General features: G+C 41.1%; 1 protein-coding gene across 3 annotated transcripts in view; it reads left to right on the top strand.

The window, feature by feature from the left end:
• Window positions 1-20,175, top strand: part of Gpd2 (glycerol-3-phosphate dehydrogenase 2) — a 136,414-nt gene that overhangs the window by 112,435 nt on the left and 3,804 nt on the right. For all 3 annotated transcript variants that reach the window (XM_005346424.2, XM_005346423.2, XM_013345925.2), the window contains exons 10-16: window positions 8,345-8,479; window positions 8,661-8,836; window positions 9,351-9,482; window positions 10,232-10,390; window positions 17,058-17,170; window positions 17,280-17,358; window positions 17,528-17,626. In XM_005346424.2, the coding sequence (XP_005346481.1) occupies window positions 8,345-8,479; window positions 8,661-8,836; window positions 9,351-9,482; window positions 10,232-10,390; window positions 17,058-17,170; window positions 17,280-17,358; window positions 17,528-17,626 (893 nt within the window). The remainder of the gene's footprint in view (window positions 1-8,344; window positions 8,480-8,660; window positions 8,837-9,350; window positions 9,483-10,231; window positions 10,391-17,057; window positions 17,171-17,279; window positions 17,359-17,527; window positions 17,627-20,175) is intronic.

A 20,175-nucleotide genomic window follows, 5' to 3' on the forward strand; every position in this document is an offset into this window, starting at 1 on the left:
CTGTGCCTTCCTCTCCCCTCCCCTCCTCCCCTCCCCCTCTCCTCCATCAATTGCTAATTAAGAAAATGCTCTACAGGCTTGCCTATAGCCCAGCCTTATGGAGGCGTCTTCTCATTCGCGGTTCCCTCCTCTCAGATGACTCTAGCTTGTGTCAAGTTGACATAAAACTAGCTAGGATACCTAGAACACCATGCATCCCCCTTCCCATTTTATCTCTGCCTATTGCCCAGTTTTACACCTGTGCCTCTCCCTACTCCCAGACAGAGTATTATTGGTAGCCCAGGCATGCTTTGAACTCATGACCATCCTCCTGTCTCAGTTTCTCTAGTGGAATTATAGGAGTATGCTATCATGTCTGGTTCAACTGTGCCATTTCATACTTAGACAGTTGGAAGTGGCCCTTAAATGGCCTCTTGGTTTGCATCTAAATCCTCCCTTTCCATGTATTCTGTGGTCTAATTGGTTCTATTATTTATCCTTGCCAATTGAGGCCATATACTTTTAAGCCCTTGTCCCTTTGTTTTAGTAATGACTTCTTCTGAACTGTCCTTCATACCATCACCACATCTCATCTTGGCATAAATATTTATACTTCAGAAGTCAGCGGTCTCTCAGGGGCAGTGGTCATCCTGCTAGCATATGATGACTGTATGTGCTAGTCTAAGATGTGTTCTTGGAGCTCCCCATGGGAAGGGAGTCTTCATCTACAAAGCTTGTTAGCTAATTTTTGTCTGGATGCAGCTCACTAGCATTTATGAAGCCTTCTTCCCCTGTAGGACTGTTCCATTGTGTGATCATGTATTTTCGAACACATCAAAGAGCTTTAGTGAAGGGTTCAGATTACTGTTTTAGTTTAATTGATTTCTCTGTATTGTATATTATTAGTTCCTCCTAATTTAAAGTAATATACATTATGATTCTACTCTGAATAGAATCTCTTTGGATAGTTGCAGCATTAGTAGACACTTTTATTTATTAAATAAATAATTAATTTTCTCAACCAGTATCTATGTTCAACACATACTACCTGGAGGCAGCCTTGCTTTCTTTAACATCTCTATTTATGTATCTTAAACCTTTTTGTAATTTAAACTTGATACTTTGCTTGTCTATTGTAGATCTGGATAGAGCTTAGATGTCTGGCCATGATTGCATTTCAACATAATAATGATATTCTTTGTTGTTTTGTATTTGTTGTATATAAAGTTTGTCACAAACAGAATTACAGATGTGCTCTAAGATGGTGAGAACAAAGTATAGAATGAATTCAAGAGTAGAGACAAGAGTATGGGCACTTTCTGGAGCCTTCCCGTGTAAATGCAGTAAGGACAAGAAGCCCTGCTGCTCACTGTGCTGCCAGACTGCATGTGCTGGAGGCAGCAGTGGATCCAGGATGAATGTGAAAATAGGTTCCAGATAGGAGCCTCGGCATTTTTACTCTGCCTATAAGCAGAGAGAAGATTTGGCCATTCCTGCTTGGCCTCTAGACTACTCTTCAAATCCCTTATCCTGTGGTGATCAGGGAAGTGGAGAAACAAAGACTACTTTCTTAATTCTAATGTTTACAAAAGTGGCAGAATACAACTGAGCAGGCTTTTCTCTTGGTGGCGTGGGCACCAGCTTGAAGAGACTTGGTGTCCATTAGGTTTAGTTTCCAGGAGGTGACAGCTTGTCAGCTGTATGCATCTTTCCTCTTAAATTTTTTTTTTTAAAGTTTAATTAGGAGTAGCTCTTCATGGTTTCTTTGCTTTCTCATTTTTAGTTGACTGGGCTCTCCTATTTGAGACATCACACTTAGACTGGTAAAAGGGATTGGCGGAAGCTCACTGTAGCTTACAGTGAAGACTTTCATAGTTGTGGACTTTCTTTAGGTATTTTGGTGGAGTCCCATATCCTCTTATGTACTAATAAAATGTGAAAGACGCAAGTGTTGCCACTCTCCCGTCACTTTTTGAAATGTTCACCCCTTTGCCCCTTTGTGTTGTCTTTCCCAGCTCTTTTGTCGTTGAGGACCGTACCGTGTGTGTTAGACCACTTGCTAGGCAAGCATGTTGTCAGTCTTTCCCTCTGCTTCTAAGAGAAATGTAATTCCTGCATTTGTTGAAGCTGAGCAATAGGGACTTTTTTTTCCCCTCATAACTTGGTGCTTTTGGGGCATGATAAATCTTAAGTAAATCTTGCTCTGATATGACCATCTAACTACTATACAGTACATTGGTTAGTGGTTCTGGATTATACGGTATGATATGGGGTCCAGTACAGAGTGGATTAAGCTTCTTTGTTCATTTCAAGGAAGCTGTCAGATACGTTTATGATGATGTGTGCCTGTATATGGTGTGGGTGTGTGTGTGTGTGTGTGTGTGTGTGTGTGTGTAGGACAAGTATGGAGGGTAGAGGACCACTTGGTTATGTTTTCTCTCTCTCTCTCCCTTTATGTGGGTTGTAGGGATCAAACTCAGATTCCCCGGCTTGCACAGCAATTTGCCTTTGCCCTCTGACCCATCTTGCTAGCTCAGAGCTGCACTTTTAAGATGTTTTACATTCATTGAGGTTGATATAATCATATGAAAAGGTTTCATTAAATGAATAAGTAAGTTCTGAGGCTCCTCAAATGGCTCTAACCTTAAGGGAGAGAGGGAGAAGAAAAGTGTCAGATTCTATCACTCCATGTCATCACAGCCACTGCTGCGCTTCTGCAGGATGCCTGGGAACGTTTCTGCAGAGCGTTTCACCTGTTGGGAATAAGTCTATGTCTTTCTTTACAGTTTAGAAAGCTTTCCATTCACAGGCTGAAATTTCTAGATTGCTTGTTTGTTCTTTGTCGAAATGGATAATTGATAGTTCTGCCGCGTGTGTTGAGTTGGGAAGGAAAATGATCTTTTGAGAAATGTATCATTAAGTTACTGTGCGGCGGTTAATCAGAGGGATGCCGCGGTAGGTGTCGAGCTTCAACCACGGCGGACTGAGAGACAGAAGACGTGCTGGGCGCTTCCTCCAGGCGCACAGCGTTTGGGGTGCTTCTCGAGGCAGCCTCTGCACTTGCACACGGGCTTGCACATGTGCAATTAGTTGTGTTTATAGATGGCCTGTTATTCAATTAACAGCCGAGCTGGCCATATCAACTCACTGCAGACCTGCCTTTTCCCTGCCAGAGATTGTACTAGGGTTATCAACTTACACAGGCTTGGCTGTCTTCCAGCTGTTTAATTAGAGTGTCACGCGCCTTGCTTTTTCTAGTTTCATTAGTTTATAAATGTAATATGGTATCTTATTTCTGTGATTAACACTTCATTCCAGCAGGTTAAACATGCTGGTGGAGAAGTATTGATTTCTGACACTGTTTCCCTGTATTCACTTAGATGTTTTCATATCGTTCTCTCAGATTTCTTTTTTTTTCTTCTCTTCAAAGTGGCAAGCACGAGAAAGAACACCCCAAAATACACACCTAAATAACTAATGCTAAGCAGAATCACACATTTAGTCTTTATTGTCACTTCCTCTGGCCTTCATTTTCTATTAATTTTAAAACAAACACTTGTCTTGCCCAGGATATGAGAGGAAAAGTATTAATTATAATCTGAAACAATCACATTGATCTTATTTTTTTTAGGAGCTGTGATAAGTTCTGTCCACCTTTCCTAGTTCTATTTTATTCTTTAGATCATAACGAAAACTGAACCAAGTGGTTTATTGAAGACATAATAGAAAGAAATTTGACAGCGTCTCACTATGTAACACTGGCTGGAAATTTCTATATAGACCAAGCTGATTTCCAACTTAGAGACCTGCCTACTTCTGTCTCCTGAGTGCTGGATTTAAAAGTGTGCAGCCCTGCTCCCAGTTGTTTATTATTATTATTATTATTATTATTATTATTATTATTATTATTATTATTATTATTATTATTATTATTATTTTTATAGCCAGGATCTCATTTTGTAGCCTAAGCTAGTCTTGAACTCAAGGTAGTTCTGTCTCAACCTCCCAAGTACAGAAATACCATGCTTTAGACACCACTCTGGGCTGCCCAGAGAACCGTCCAGTATTCCAGCAACTGTCCATGGCACAACATTTAAGATACTGAGAGATCTTAGAATCTCTAGTGCTAAAGACAAGTAACATTACAAGAGATGTGAGACTCATGAACTTCTGCTTAGCCATGTGAGTAGGATGAGGCTGAGTTCCAAGACCCAAAAGCCCCAATTTGCTATGTTTTCTACAGGTTTTCCTGTGGACACTTAGTAGTTTCAGAATTATAATTTGAGAGGAAGTGTCTTAGTTAAGGTTTCTATTGCTGTGAAGAGACACCATGAACACAAAAACTCTTGGTTTTTTGAAACAAGTGTGTCTTTGTGTAGCCCTGGCTGTACTGGAGGTAAACCAGGCTGGCATGGAACTCAAGAGATTTGTCTGCCTCTGTCTCCCGAGTGCTGGAATTAAAGGCTTGTGTCACCACTGCTCGGATCAAAAGAACACATTTAGTTGGAGTTTGCTTACAGTTTCAGAGGTTTAGCCCACTTTTGTCATGGTTGATGGCATGCACGCAGGCAGACATGATACTGGAGAATGAGCCGAGAGTTCTACGTCTTGATCCCCTGGGAGCAGAAGCAACTGGATGTCACACGGATGGTAGCGTTAGCAAAGTCACACCTCCTAATAGTGCTGCTCCCTTTGGGGACCATTTTTCTTTCAAACCACAACATAGTTGATTATAAATATTTTTTTATTTCTTTGATCTCATGAGATTAGTAAGAAAGGGGATTGTTTGGAATGGAAAAGAAGGACCATGAAGGCTAGTAGCATTAGGTATGAAAGCACACTTTTCTGAGTAAAGCTACTCAAGTGTCAGTGGGTGGCTATGCCTTAGAGATAATGTCTTGATGTGACCAGCCATCTTGGTGGTCTATTGGGATCAGCCTGCCTATGTTCTAGGGAGCTTTTAGAGACATGTATGTTAGCTTTTTAAATTACATGCAGTTTTACTTCCCTACTGGCCTAAATCATATTCCCATGGATTAGTTGCTGCTTGCTGCTGTAATTGGCTAGGGAACTGGACAGTGCCAATAGCGGACTTCCCCACACTTCAAAGCCAGTCTGTAGAACTGTCCTGCTCATCAGAGTCTAGAACATTTGAATATTGTAGAGAAAGAGATGCTCAGTTTAATGGAGTCACTGAATTGAGGGAGGCAGTTACAACTCACTAGCTTATAAAGCAGAAACGCAGGCATGAGAAGGCAGAAGAAGTGTGGTTAATCTAGTGCTTGAGCGGTGACTTAGGTGGCTGTTAACTCTCCCACCTCTAAGTACTCCTCGTCCTTTCACAGCACTGCTTCCCTCCTGGTTACAGCATGACTGCACAGCGTAGGGAAGACGAGAAGACCTAATGGGGACCTGTTATCCCCACTGCCCGTTTCCCTTCGACTCTCCTTTCATGAGGGAACTTTGTTTGGGTTTGCTTCACACTCGTGCCAGGTTTACATGTTGGTTAAATGGATCATCAACTGGGATGTCTGCCAGCTTAGTTAGCCAGTACTGCTGAGTTTGAGTGATAGTGGCCACAGACTACAAACTTTTTGAGCAAGTAACATTTTGAGTAAAATCCAGAAAAATTGTTATGTCAAGGATTGGAGCGGATGGGCAGATAGTGGGTGGGTGGGTAGATAGATAGATAGATAGATAGATAGATAGATAGATAGATAGATAGATAGATAGATTTATGTTAGCTAGGTAGATGACATGAGTGTAAGCTCTGGCTTAGTAACGTGAAAATCCTGTAGGTCATACGGAATATTTCATGTTTTAAGTAATTTTATTATCCTTAAAATGTATCTTTCTGAGTAATTTAATTCCAATGTCCATCTGATAAATTTTCTTTTTTTATTTTGTTTTTAATCTATTTACCTACTTTTTTTAAACTTAGATTGTATTTTTGAGAATTTTATACATGAGTATAATAGATGCCTTCTTCTACCCCATTTCCCCTTGAATTGCTTTCTACCTCACCTACTCCCTTTGTAATAAAAGTTTCAAGCTAAAAAATTGAATGCTTAGATACTAAGCGTGAAGAACTTTCCTGGTCATCAACTTTTCCTCCTCCTCCTCCTCCTCCTCTTCGTTTCTCTGTAGCTTTGGAACATCTCCTGGAACTAGCTCTTGTAGACCAGGCTAGCCTTGAACTCACAGAGATCCACCTGCTCTGTCTCCTTGATGATGAGTTAGGACTAGTCCCAGGAGTAAGGATGGAGGTGAGATTAATCTGCTCACTGTTTTACTCCACCCAACTTCATGAGTGAATTCCGTGTTCCTCTGTTTCAGACAGTATAGCCTTGGATGTGTGGGTTTTTTGGTCCATTAGAATGGAAGACAGAAAGCCTTGACCAGAGAGCCGTTCTGCATATGCTTTACATTTTCTCAGGAAACTCTTAATTTTCCTGAAAGTGCTTCAGAATTTAGTCACAGAGCTTCAAGATTTTAAACCAGATTCCCGTTCATTGTGTCTACCAGGGAAATTTTACAGGCATGGGTGGGGCTGTGCACTGGCCCCAGTGACACTGGAGGTGGGTTGGTTGTTTGATTTCTGCGTCTGAGGACTGTGTAAACTCTAATGGAAATCATAGTAATTTCCTAATTAGGTATTTTATAAGGATTAAAGCACTTTACACTATTTATGTTGAAAAATTTTAAGACCTATAGAACTCTGTGAAGCTGGGTTACCCCTAGGCCACAGGAATCTCAGGATCACACCTATTTGAAAAAATGCATGGCTCACAGATACTGGAGTGATAATCAGGGAGTCTGCATAAAACTGACCTAGGCTGTCTACATAGGGTTGTATAGCTTGGTGTTCTTGTGGGACTCCTGCCAGTGGGGCTGAGGATAGTCTCTGTCTTTTTTTTGCTAGCTTTGGGGATCTTTTCCCTCCTACCAGGTTGCCTTGTTCTGCTTAAATATGAGGGTTTTGCTTAGTCTTATTGTAACTTGTTATGCTATGTTGGGCTGATATCCCTGGGAGGCCTACCATTTTCTGAAGGGAAAAAAAGGAATGGATCTAGGGGAGAGGGGAGGGACTTAGAGGAGGGAGGGGAAACTGCAGTCAGGATGTAATACATGAGAGAAGAATAAATAAATGAAGTAAAAATGAAAAGATACAAGCACCATAGGACTAGATCTGGGGCCAGAGTCCTAGCATAAGGTTCTATGTGGCATCTGGTTGAGCAGACTGAAGCTGTAGGCTTCCTCAGCAGCTCAATATGTCCTTGCTTCCCTTGTTGGGGCAGAACTGTTGGACATGCATTCCCTCTTTCCGAGTATAGTCATTTTAAGACTGGCCCTTAATCAACTACATTAAAATATGGTAGCCTTACTTTATTTGAATTAATCGTTACCAGAAAGCTGGCTTGCATTTGAAACAGGATCTACATAGTTGCTGCTGGTCTGAAACTTAAGATATGTTGGCTGGCCTCTCTATAGTTTGTATTAATCCTCTTGCTTCAACTTCCTGAGTAAGGGTTACAGGTTCCTGCCTTGATGGTAGATACCACTGACCTGTGTTCCTCACCTCAATAACAAACGCTTTTCGGCAGTTAAATGATTTTTTGGTATCAGTAGTAGTATTTTGCCAGAGATAAGAAAGAATAATTTTATAGCTTCTTGAATATTGCTTTTATTCCTTACAATACAAGGATTACATAGTTCCTGGGTAGAGCCAGTATGCCCATCTCTGGGTCAATTACAGAGGTTAAGATTGAGAAAAGACCAGAGAATAGAAGTTGTCAGCAGTCGAGGAACACATCATATTGAGGAATAAAGCCAGATAAAACCGAGTTTGATGCTGGTACCCCATAAAAGGATGTTTGCCCCAGGATGTGTTTGTTACTCATGATAGTTGGTTAAGGAGAATAATCCCCAGTGCGTGGGGATCAGTGGGTGAAGAGGCTGGGACTAACAACTGTTTTTCACAGAGTTGGGCTTGCTGCAGCTGCTCATAGGTGACTGGATTGGAGGGCTACAGGGTTTCCTAATGAAGATCTTTGCAATTCTTGAGGAAAGAGCTAGAAGGGAATGCAACAATTTATAAACGTCTTATTTTCTCCTGATGGTAATCTTTTTTCCCTATTGGGGTTGGTGACACTGCCTTTTGTGGCTTACTCTTTGACACCTTTGCTTGTGATTTTCAGGTCCTTTGTTCCCTTAAGCAAATTATCTTTGGGTCACAGAATTCCTCCACTCATAGTTAGTTGTTACATCTCTGGTTTCTTTCTCTGATCTTACCTGTGCCTCTGATTCTTCTTAATGCTTTCCTCTGCATTCATACTTTTGTTTCCATGTTTTTGGTTCCTGCCAGTGAGAAGAGGGGATGTCCTGGCAGCATGGAGTGGCATTCGTCCCCTTGTCATCGATCCCAAGTCTGCAGACACTCAGTCCATCTCCCGAAATCATGTTGTCGATGTTAGTGAGAGTGGTCTCATCACAATAGCAGGTATGGGGGGGGGCTGACTTACTCTTTCACTCTGATGAACAAGTATTTTGTTTTTATGATTCCTGGCAGAACCTTTTTGCCCAATTTCTTGCCAAGAGGTGGCCACTGTTATTATTAGCAAATGGTTAATTATAAGAAAAATTCAGAATGCCAACCTAACAGCTTACCAATTTCTTGGTAGGTGGGAAGTGGACGACGTATCGCTCTATGGCAGAAGACACTGTGAATGCAGCTATCAAGGTCCACAACTTGAAAGCAGGCCCGAGTAGGACAGTTGGGCTGTTCCTTCAAGGAGGCAAAGATTGGAGCCCCACACTCTACATCAGGCTTGTCCAGGACTACGGGCTTGAGAGTGAGGTTCGTGGGCACCGCCACACTACCTTGTTTTCATGTTGCCGAGATCATATTCAGTGGCCAGGGTGTGACCTCTCTAATTTAGAGGGACACTTTGCTGTGTTTATTATTACTCTTGGCTCTGCAAAAGAAAAAGATCCAACTTTATGATAGTTGCCTAAAAAGCGATGCACATTTGGTTTCTCTTTGAAATCTGCAATTTATTTGTGTTGTTTCAAGTGTACAAATTTCCCCCAACTTCTTCATGAGTGTGAGAAGGGCTGCTGCTCTTCAGGACCAAAGTGAAGCTGAAGCTCCATCCGTCACTGCTCTGGTGCTGCATGGATGCTGAGTCAGTGCTGGCCTAAGCATTCCAAACCGAAGTGGTTTCCTCCCACAGAGTCCGAACCTAATTCTCCCTAAGGACCATTATTTACAGGCCATGAGAAAACTGGCAGCCTAAGGACATAGCATTTTGTCCTGTGCCTTAAAGGAGCCACACCCAGAGTGCCTGTCTAATGCGGTCTTATTTCTGTAGGTGGCACAGCATCTTGCCACCACCTACGGTGACAAAGCTTTTGAGGTGGCCAAAATGGCAAGTGTGACTGGAAAACGGTGGCCTGTTGTGGGAGTGCGTCTCGTGTCAGAGTTTCCGTACATCGAAGCAGAGGTATGTGGTGGTCACAGGGGCGTCCTGTGTGCTTGTGATCTGCCCTTCATCTCTGTTCATCCTACCTCTACCAGTTAGGTACTGCTAACATGTCAGCCAAAACCTGCAGTCAAGTGTCTGCCTTTCCCAGACATTTAATAGTGAGAATAGTTTGAGTGTGAATTCCAGAGTTTGTTCAGAGAACCACAACTCTGTAAATCTGGTTGTGTGTCCCAGAAACTATAGCTCTTTAAGTTCATGTCCCTTCCATCTTGACTGGTTCCTTGTCCTCCTGTTTTGATAATTTCTCGGAGATTTGTCTCAGCTTTCTTTCTGATACTATAAAACCAGACACCAAGCTTTGTGTATTTGTAATTCATTGTGCTTGAAATCATCTTCTCTTGTTGAAGTCAGCTCCTCTTGTTGGTCTCTAAGGCAGAAACCTTTACAGCCTGATGAGTTGAAACTGACTTTTCTGTCCTCATCCTTTGCATATTTAGCTAGGTGAATAAACGTTTTCATTACACACTAGCAAAGGGAAGTGATGCAGTTTGCGTGTCCGTGCCTCCTTCTATTTAGGAAGAAGGCATCCACTCTTACTCAACTCACCCCATTTTCCAGCCTACTGTGGTAGGCAGAGGGAGGGCCCATGTGTACCACAAGAGTGTCTGTGTCTAACAGAGAACCAGAACAGCTAGAGAAAAAGATCAGCTTTTCTCAAAGCATAGTTTAAAAGAAAGGGTCAAGCCAGCAATTTTTCTTTTATTTAGGTGAAATACGGGATCAAGGAATATGCCTGCACCGCAGTTGACATGATTTCACGTCGCACCCGCCTGGCCTTCCTCAATGTCCAGGCTGCAGAGGAAGCCCTGCCCAGGATTGTTGAATTAATGGGCAGAGAATTGAACTGGAGCGAGTCTAAGAAACAGGTATTGTAGAAAAGCTTTGCAACCACTGTCCCGCTTATAAACGTGTAAGAGCTTGATCTGTTTGTAAAAGGCTTGCATAACTGTTGGTGGTTTTAGGTTTCCTGCTCACTTCTATATTGTACATACCTAATATTTTCTTAAGAAAATGAGAAGATATTTTATTAGTTTCACTGTTACAGAAATCCAGAGAATGTTTTTTAATCCCTGGTCGTAACTCCTGGGAAAGAAAGATGACAAACAATAGTAGGGTGCAGTCCTTTCTAGGTCTCATTGAAAACACTCTTAGGACATAATCAGTGGAGTTTCTGTTCTGGATAATCCATTGATAAAAATAGTGCTTTCACTGCCTGACCACCACGGGCTTATTATTTGTATTATAATATTTTAAAAGATGAGAGACCTTTACAATCTGAAGAGCAATCAAAGTAGCATTTGATGTCTTATATTGATTACCAAATTAAAAAATAATTCCAGTGATGCTTGGATATGCATGAGGGCATAAAAACATACACACATACATATATACATAACTCCCCCACCCTCCCACAAACAACACACACACACACACACACACACACACACACACACACACACCCCTGGGCTTATGGTAATACACAGAAAATCTTCTCCCTTCTCTGAGTCCTCCTCCTAATTAGCCCACACTATTTTCATATTCAGAGGAATACACTTTAGTTACAAACACTAAAAAAATATTTTCTTCATTTCCTGGGTCCTGTTCTTCCTTTAGTTGAATCTATGCAGCTTTTTGCAATATGTCTTTGATTAACCCTGGACAAATTCATTGAAGATGTCCATACTGCATGACATGATACACATGTCAGCTTTCCATGCTTACTGTATTTGGCGAGGTAGTTGCCTTTCGCAAGTTGATTCAACTCTTCCTTTTGAATTGTTTGTTGGGAGAGAGAGAGAGTTTGCAGTGTAGTCCAGACTGGCTTTGAGGTCTCCATCCTGCTTTTACCTCTGAGGTGCTAGGAGAGTAGGGGTGTCCACAATGCCTGGCTTGAACTACTCTTTTATGCTCAGAAATATTTCTTTTGAGTCACTTTATAGCTCCTTCAAGTATTGTCCCTAGAGACTTCTCTACATTATAACAGCTCATTGCCTCTCAGCTGCTCAGGTCTCAACTTTAGCATCATACTTTGTAGGCTCACTCAGATCCCATCTAAAGCCACTCAGACAATCTTACCATAATCATCTTCAGATCATGGTTGAGTCACCCCTTTCTTATCGCATTCATTATTGTCACCTTGATGTAGGCTACTGGTGTCTCTCAGGATCATTGTCCTGGCTTCTCTCCAAGGAAGCCAGTCTTCCCATCTTAACAACTTTGAGGATTTTGAGAGAATATAACCCAGACTTATCAATTGGATATTTTCAGAGTTCTTAGCTGAATGTATGTTTTAAATTGACTTTTGACCTATTAGATATATTTTGATATATTAGATAGGATCATGAAAGGACTTAACGCTGGTAGGTGAGGAAGGTGTCTCTGAGTTTTGCCTAGGAACACTTCAAAGTGTAGAAACTGGAGCAATTAGGAGGGATAGAGGAGAAATAGAACGCAGTGGCTGCTGATGTTGGGGGAGGTGTAAGAGGATTTAGGGAGTTGTGTATCAGAAGGTAACAGTACGTTAGGACTGCTGTAACAGAAATACTGCCCATGGGTGCTTTGAATAGCAAACATTTATTTCTCAAGTTCACTTCTTCACTTTCTAACATGAAATCCAAGGTCAAGACCCCAGCAGGTCTAACCACCTTTTATCGTTCGTGGCTCCTTGGCATATTCACACGTGTAGTGAGTGGACGTTATTGAGCATCTTGTCACGTGTTGATCATGCAGACAGGATTGGGCTTTTAGCCTAACCTTCAAGTGTTGGTATTAGAATGTAGATTCCTAAAGGTGGACTAACTGGGAGATTGGGTGCCAGGGTAGTTTTAATGGCTTGACTTTATTACGTTCTTCAAAGGCACAGTGGCCCTATGTCTTTAAAATTCTACTGTCGTGGTTCTTCTGAAGTGAACTGATGGTAGAAATCTCTGGTGAGTGCTTCGATGACCTCATTGTGTCTGTGTGAAGAGCAGGCCTGCCCTTGGACTGCTAATGCAGTCTCCACTGGGTAGCTCAGCCTGACCTGGAACTCATTGTTCTACTGCCTCTAAGATTGTAGTTGAGGAAGCAGACCCAGTTTCTCTAAGTAGTAAACTATAGAGCTGTGTTTGAAACCTGTTCCCCAATCCCCTCCTGTTGCCTCAGAACTGGCGTATAACTCCTCCAGTTTCTGAAACTTAGCTCTTCATAGAGACAGCACAAGAATGCCACTGTCTTATCCTTTTTCTGTGTAGAAGAATCTGAGGTATGTTCTTATAAAAATTATAGTTGTTACAATTAGATAGGAACATATTTTGTGCTAGGAGGTAGGAAAGAGAAAATTCTAAAAACCTGTTATGCTTAACGTTTCCAGGTAAACTGAGATTTGACTTTATTCCAAACTTTATGAGTAGATAGAAATTTTTAGGGACACTCCTAATTCCCTTAAAGTAGCAAAAACTAAAAGCTAAAGACACTCAGCGTGTGAGGTACAGGAGCTTAATGAGAAGAGTGGACAGTCTGGAGAGCACAGAGAGGGGAAGCGCGAGTGAAAAGGTTAGAAAGTTGTCCTTCTGAGAAAAGGTTAAAAGCTTTGGGATTATTTAACCTGCAAAAGCGAAAGAGGAACAGGGTGATAAATAACTCTGCACAGATGAATTGTGTTGTTTCTACAGTCAATACCTAATGAGTGACCCGTATACTGAATGTGGTGCCAAATAGTTTAGGGGGATAATGAATAGCTCATAGTTTCAAGGACCTTGAACTCTAAATGGGTGGATAGAACCCATGCATCTGTCAGAAATGCATGTATGTTTTCAAAGCTTACAGATATGCTTAGAGATGTCGTTCTTGGGGACTGCAAGTCAACTGACGGGAAGGATAGAGTAGGTAGGACAGCACTGTCTGGTGAGTTAGGGAGTGACTGAACAGGAACGGACGTGAAGTCCAGTGCCCTTGCCAAACTGTGTGCGCCAGGGGATGGATTAATGTGTGTGAGATGATGACTGCATGATCAAGCAGGGGAGATTTCGCATTAAGTAAACAAAAGAAACTTAGTTCAGATGATTTGGAACTTTTGAGATGCTGTGTGTTTTGTCAGTTCCACCAGAAATTTCCTTGGAGACCTCAGAGTAACTTGCTTTCAGGGAGGGCTGACCAGGAAAGGGCACGGGCCTTACTTAGAACATATTTAACACTGTCCACAGAGACAGGTAGATATTGTAATTTTCATATGAGGTACGTTTTTATTTTCATCGTGAGACTCTAAGTTTCCAATTTAAAACAGAATGCATAGTCAGATAGGAAGAAACTCTCCATAAGTTTCATTCCAGTCAGGGAATGCAATACCAGTTTCAAAAAGCAGAAAGCAAAATATGTCTTCATAATCTAGGAATGGTCTTCATATTGACCCAGACTGATTTTCCAAATCATGTTCATTAAGTTTGTTATCATTTAGCAAGAATTGTGTGCTATGGGAGGTTAATAAGGGGTCACCAAGGAAAAAATGTTTCATATATGTCATTTTCATATTAGAGTAAGGATTATTAGATCAGGAAAATTCTATAGAGGTGATACATAGGGACTCCATAGGGTATTTCATACAGCCCCATACGTGTTTGCCACACTAGTAGTTTTATGACTAAATCGCTAGTTTTGACCTCTGAAGAGGTCTGTGATAGCAGGTTGTAAGTACTCTGTCCCTTTGACCTGGTCTTTGGTTCAGCATGTCCATCCTGTCTTTGGTTCAGCATGTCTATCCTGGTCTTTGGTTCAGCATGTCCATCCTGGTCTTTGGTTCAGCATGTCCATCCTGGTCTTTGGTTCAGCATGTCTATCCTGTCTTTGGTTCCAGCATTTCCATACAGTGCTGATGCGGCGCTTCTTTGGTATGCCAGCAAGCAGAGGAATGATTATTTGATGACAAAATGAAATAGCCAAAAGTGTACTAGGAATGTTTCTGTAGAAACAAATGGTAAACCTTGTGCTAGGTTAGGCTAACTTCATTTATTTAAGCTAGGTTTACCAGGGCTTATCAATATAGCACACATGAAAAAAGAAAAAGAAGGGGGCTTTAGTTGACTGTGACTGCCAATCAGTTGACAGTGGACCACTATTGTCCCTACTCTAATGTATTCTTTAGTTGTGTTAATGTAGGTCATTTAACTAGAGAGCTTGCTGCTCCCATCTAGGTACCTGTCACATCCCTGTAGGAACATGTTTTGTTTTAACTCTTGGATTATGTAACAGAATTTATGATCTGGAAGAAAACACCCAACATGGCATAGAGCTTTGAAGTCATGCTTCTGCTGAAGCTTTTGGCTAGAAAATCTCTAAAGAGAAAAGTCATTGATGCTGCTTTCAGTATGTTACCTGTGATACAGAAACATGTTAGGTTGGCTCTACCTAGCAAAGGCTTGGCCATCCCAAGCAAGTTGGAAGAGTTGGAAAGAGGTATATTGCATCTCAACATCAAATGTCTTAATAGGCACACCATCCTTTCATGAGCCACTTTGAGTAGAGGTAAGTCCTACTGTAGTGTGATTTAGACAGGCTTCTCAGTTCTGTTTGTGCAGGGAGCTACATTGTGACCTGGATGGCAAGATTTCTTCTTTCTTAGAAATATCATGATTATTTGATGGAGTGTGGATAAACTTTACAAGCAATGAGGCAATATGAATTGAGTAAGAAATTACATTTGAGCAAGGCTCAGAGGCAGCATGTCCAAGGACGTGAATGTTAGAATAGTTTTTAGTAGATGGCTGGAAACAATTGATTAAAAAAACATTTTTAAACCGCAACTGGTGCATTTTCTTGTGTGAAGAGAGAAGTCTGTCATTGGAGATAGAGACTTCATGTTTAATTTAACCATACAGATGTTGATGTGGATACATTTTACTTTTTTAAAAATTCAGCGTTATGCAGCGTTCATGATGTTTTTGATGTTATTTCTTTTGCTGCATCTGTTTCTGAAGAGAAAGGAAGTAAGAAAAGAATAATCTTAAAACCAGTTTGTCTTCCTAAGAAAATAGGGTACCGAGCCTGGTTACTACCATCGTCTACACAGTGGCTTAGCTTCCTATGCCTCATTTCATGGGCATTTGAGTTCACATTCAGTATTTGGGGCCTGCTGAGTTTGTAGCATGGTTTGATGTAAAGTTGGGAATTTAAGGTATCCATTTGCTTTTGCATGACATCATGTCAGTGGCTTAGGCTGTAGAGATGACTCAGCTATTTAGGGGACTTGGAGCTCTTGCAGAACACATCCACACCCACTTTGGGCAGGCAGCTCACAACTGTGTAACTCCAGCCCCAGAGAATCTGATGCCCTCGTGTGGACACCATGGGCACCCCACACTTGCGCCTACCCACGCACACATATAGACATAATTAAAATAAATCTTGAAATCTATCTCAATTGCTTAACACAGCCATCAGTTTTTGCTTGTTGGTTGGTTTTTGTGACATGTTCTCTCTATGTAGCCCTTGCTATCCTGGAACTCTGTATGTAAGCCACAATGTCCTCAAACTCAGAGATTTGCCTGCCTCTGCCCACCCCAACACTGGGATCAAAGGTGTGTCCCTCCACATCCAGATCAGCCGGCATTTGATGTCTCTCCATCAGATCTAGATTGCCTTGTGTCTGTCTAAGCCATGCTCATTCTCAGGAAACAGGAACAAGAGAGACAGAAAACTAGGATGTCTCTTTTAAAGCTGCCACTCAAAAGGGGAATATCTTGTATCTGTTCCTATTCTATTGGCCAAAGTAAGTCACATGACCAAAGCTCATAAAAGTGGGATTAAGAAATATGTGCAAGGGGGAGGAGTGTGCATGTGTGTGCATTTATACGTGTGAGAAAAGAGATTTACATACAGTATACACTATACTATAGTTGCCTGAGGTAGTTAGATGTAACAGTAATGAAATGGAAGCTAATGGCAGCGCATGTGCAGTAGCGACTTGGGATACTGGAAGCAGTGTGAATGGCTGTGGAGACTGTGGCTGTTCGAAGCCCCTAAGAGAACTTCCACATCGCTGACCACAGACACAGTAAGTCGAGTGCGGCGCACTGGGGGTTCAAGCCCTATCTGTTTCACTCTTCTTCTCTTTTATTGTCATCACGCTGTAGGAGTTTGATCTTGTAGAATTTGGTAGTCAATAGCATACGGGAGTACACTACCGTAAAAGGAACAACAGAGCTATCGCATGTAGAACAGGCATCCTTATATTGTGGGGAAGCAAACACAGGTGACACATGCTCTATGACATGGAAGAAAAGATGAACCAAGCCCAGGGCCCCCCAGCTGGTCCCTGGAACCAGAGGGCAGGAAGAATCAGGCACATGCAGTTGGGCATACTGGATGTGTAAGGTTACAGCAGTGTTTTGGATCTGTGTTAGACTGCATCTTAAGTTGCTTAAGAAGGAATGGTAGCGCTACACTGAAACTGGATGCTGGTTCAGTGAGAATCAGTTTCTGGCAGTAAAAGAGAAAGAGAGAAATATCAATAGCTCCTATAAATCTGTGAACTCTGTGTACGTGTCTTTTCTTTTTCAGGAAGAACTTGAAATAGCCACAAAGTTTCTGTATTATGAAATGGGCTCTAAATCTCGATCAGAACAGCTCACAGATCGTTCTGAAATCAGCCTGCTGCCTTCAGACATTGATAGGTACTTCTAATAGCTCTTCCTCCTTCTTCTGCTCCTCCTCCATATCCTTGTCCTCTTTCTTTCCCTCTTTTATGTAAATCTGTTTCCATTATTCAATGTTGTGTTGCAGGTACACCAAGAGATTTCATAAGTTTGATGAAGACGAGAAGGGCTTTATTACCATTGTTGATGTTCAGCGTGTACTAGAGGTAATACACATTTATTTTCATTATCAGCTTCAGGTATAGATGGATAAAGATAATATTTATTAGCATTTTTCACAAGCCATCTTTAAACTCTTGGACAGTCTAGTCACATTAGAAGAAGGCTACGTATTACTTTTAGCTAAACCTCATTCCTCTGTGATTTTCTGTCCAGAATATCAATGTGCAAATGGATGAAAACACGCTACACGAAATTCTCAATGAAGTAGATTTGAACAAGAATGGGCAAGTTGAACTCAATGAATTTCTGCAGGTGAGTTGTGATGGGACAGATAGATGCTTTTGTGTTTGCTCCTGCTTGTCACTGTCTTAAGATGCAATTCTTCAACCTCCCAATTAGTCACTTCATCTTGAAAACGTAGCCAGCAACAGTGGACTTGTCTGCCCTCAAGGATGAGGCTCTGTTCATGCCTGCTCGTTTTCCTCCTGTTTATAGGAGGTATCAGTTTTATTGGCTAATTTAGATTAAATCCAAGTTCATATTGGCTTACAGAATTGTACAAGAACTATGCTTTTTACAGACTGATTCCATGGAATATAATTGCTGGACCATTGCCACACTGAGAGGCGACATATATCCAGTGTGGAAAGTCATTGTTATTATTTTTTTTTAATGGGAGAGATTATAACCTCTGGTTTTATTCATTGAAGAATCATATTCACTTAAGAATATAATTATTCACTTGTTACATTTTGAAGAGCCAGAAAAGCAAATGAGAAGAAACATCAAGATGGCAAATTTAAACATTTCTATTTCTGACGTTTAAGTAACCAAAGTTTCAAATGTTCAGTCATTATAGCCATGAAGGAAATATGTTTTGTTACTGTAACTTCACACTCTACATTACCCCTTATAGTTCTGTGAAGGAAAGATATTGAACACTATCTCTCGCTGCCCATAGGTCTCCGGTCATTTGAAGAATGTATTGGTTTCCAGACAGCCAGGTTGTTTTCTGTAGCGTTTCTTGGGCAGCTCTTTCAAATGAATGCCAGGTCTTGCTTGCGCCATGGCAATGATGAATGCTGAACATGAAATAAATTAATGCTGGGATTTTGGTCAATGTCATCCCTTTCTTCTCTGTGTCAAGTTAAACAAACAAGATCAAGGCAAAGGAAATGGTAATTGTCTCTCCAGAGATGAGCCACAGATAAGAGCATTGTGGAATCTAAATGCAGAACATTTTTACAGGTTGTGTCCAGCATCACAAAAAGAATGTTTAGTTCTTTAACTTACGGTTTCACTACATGCAAATTTTAAATTGAATTTGAGATTTATGGTTAGGAATTAGAACACATCTAATGCCTCTTTTGTATAATTTTTCTGGGGGATATTTTATTGTCTCAGAATTTTAGAAAACTCTTCTTCAAAGGAATAGCTATCCTTCGTTTCCTGTGTTTTGTAAACAATCAGCAGCAATTAAACTTTAAAAAACCCAGGGTTTTAGAGACAATAAGAATCTAATTTAATGGATAAGTTGTGTGGCTTGGGTTTTAAGTGGAATTTTTGATGGTAGTAGAGTTAAACACATAGAAAATAATTTAAACCACCTGCAGGTTTTCGTGTAGAGTTCTTAAATAATTGAGTATTTCCTGTCCAGTTCTAAATGAAAGCAACCATTCATGCCTTCAATAAGTACACAGCATAACTTCCAGCTTATAAAACACTGGCGCCTTTTCTCAAGCAGTCTATTCAGACCTAGATATTTTTTCTGGTAGTATGGTTTTCAGATATACGTAATACTTGACGGAAAACTTTTAGTTGGTTGAGGTTGGTACAAGAAACCCAATTGGTGGCTGAGAGAGATGCCTATCTCTGACCATTGTTACCTCTGCTAAATTCCAAAGATCTTCCGGAATCAGAAAGCAGTAAACAGAAAATTGTAAATGTTTCTCAGATGTAAAGTATGTTTTCACATTTGATTGTTGATGCAATATTGTCCTTTTCTGAATAGAGAGAGTCCACATTTACCCTGTTAAGGCTTTGCTTTCGAATATGGGTATGCAGTTTCAATCATTGTGATGGGCGGTTCACTATGGAGAATGCCTGGTTGTAGGACTTTGTTTCCGGCCTGGGCTTGATGACACTTGACGTAGAAGTCGGTCTCTCTTAAGCAGTTGCTAGTGAAGCAGCTTTTAATAAGGTTAGGAGATTCAGATCCAACCCCTGGGCAGCTGCCCCGGATTCCCACGTGGAGGATGTTTTTTTAAAATGCATCTCCCTAGGCTAAAACCCTAACTCTGAAATGATTTAAATATTTTTATATGTATCGTTTTAAATATAACTAACTCTACTGAGTACATTTTTTTAATAGGAGAAACAAATCAAGAAAAGCCAATAGTTCCACATAGTTGTGAAGGAGGGGCTGCACCTTATACTGAGAATTAGAAGGTGCTTTCCAGATTAAAGTCCCTTGCCTGCTCTCTGCATGCACTTTCAGAGCTAATACTGATTTTATCCATTGGATAAAAGTGAATTAGCTACAATCTAGGTGGTGGAGTACTTTCATTCTTAGGGCAGGTCTATTAGTCCATTTTTAATGACTCATGAATAATTTGTTTAAAAAGGCTAAGAAAATTGGGTTTTAAAAGACTTGAAGTTGGCCAGGTGGTAGTGGTACACACCTTTAATCCCAGCACTCGGGAGGCAGAGGCAGGCAGATCTCTGCGAGTTTGAGGCCAGCCTGGTCTACAAGAGCTAGTTCCAGGACAGGCCCCAAAGCTAGAAAGATACTCTGTCTCAGGGGGAGAGAGAGAGAGAGAGAGAGAGAGAGAGAGAGAGAGAGAGAGAGAGAGGAGAAGAGA

Source organism: Microtus ochrogaster, chromosome 4, assembly GCF_000317375.1.
Source record: "Microtus ochrogaster isolate Prairie Vole_2 chromosome 4, MicOch1.0, whole genome shotgun sequence".
In the NCBI taxonomy this organism is placed as follows: Eukaryota; Metazoa; Chordata; class Mammalia; order Rodentia; family Cricetidae; genus Microtus; species Microtus ochrogaster.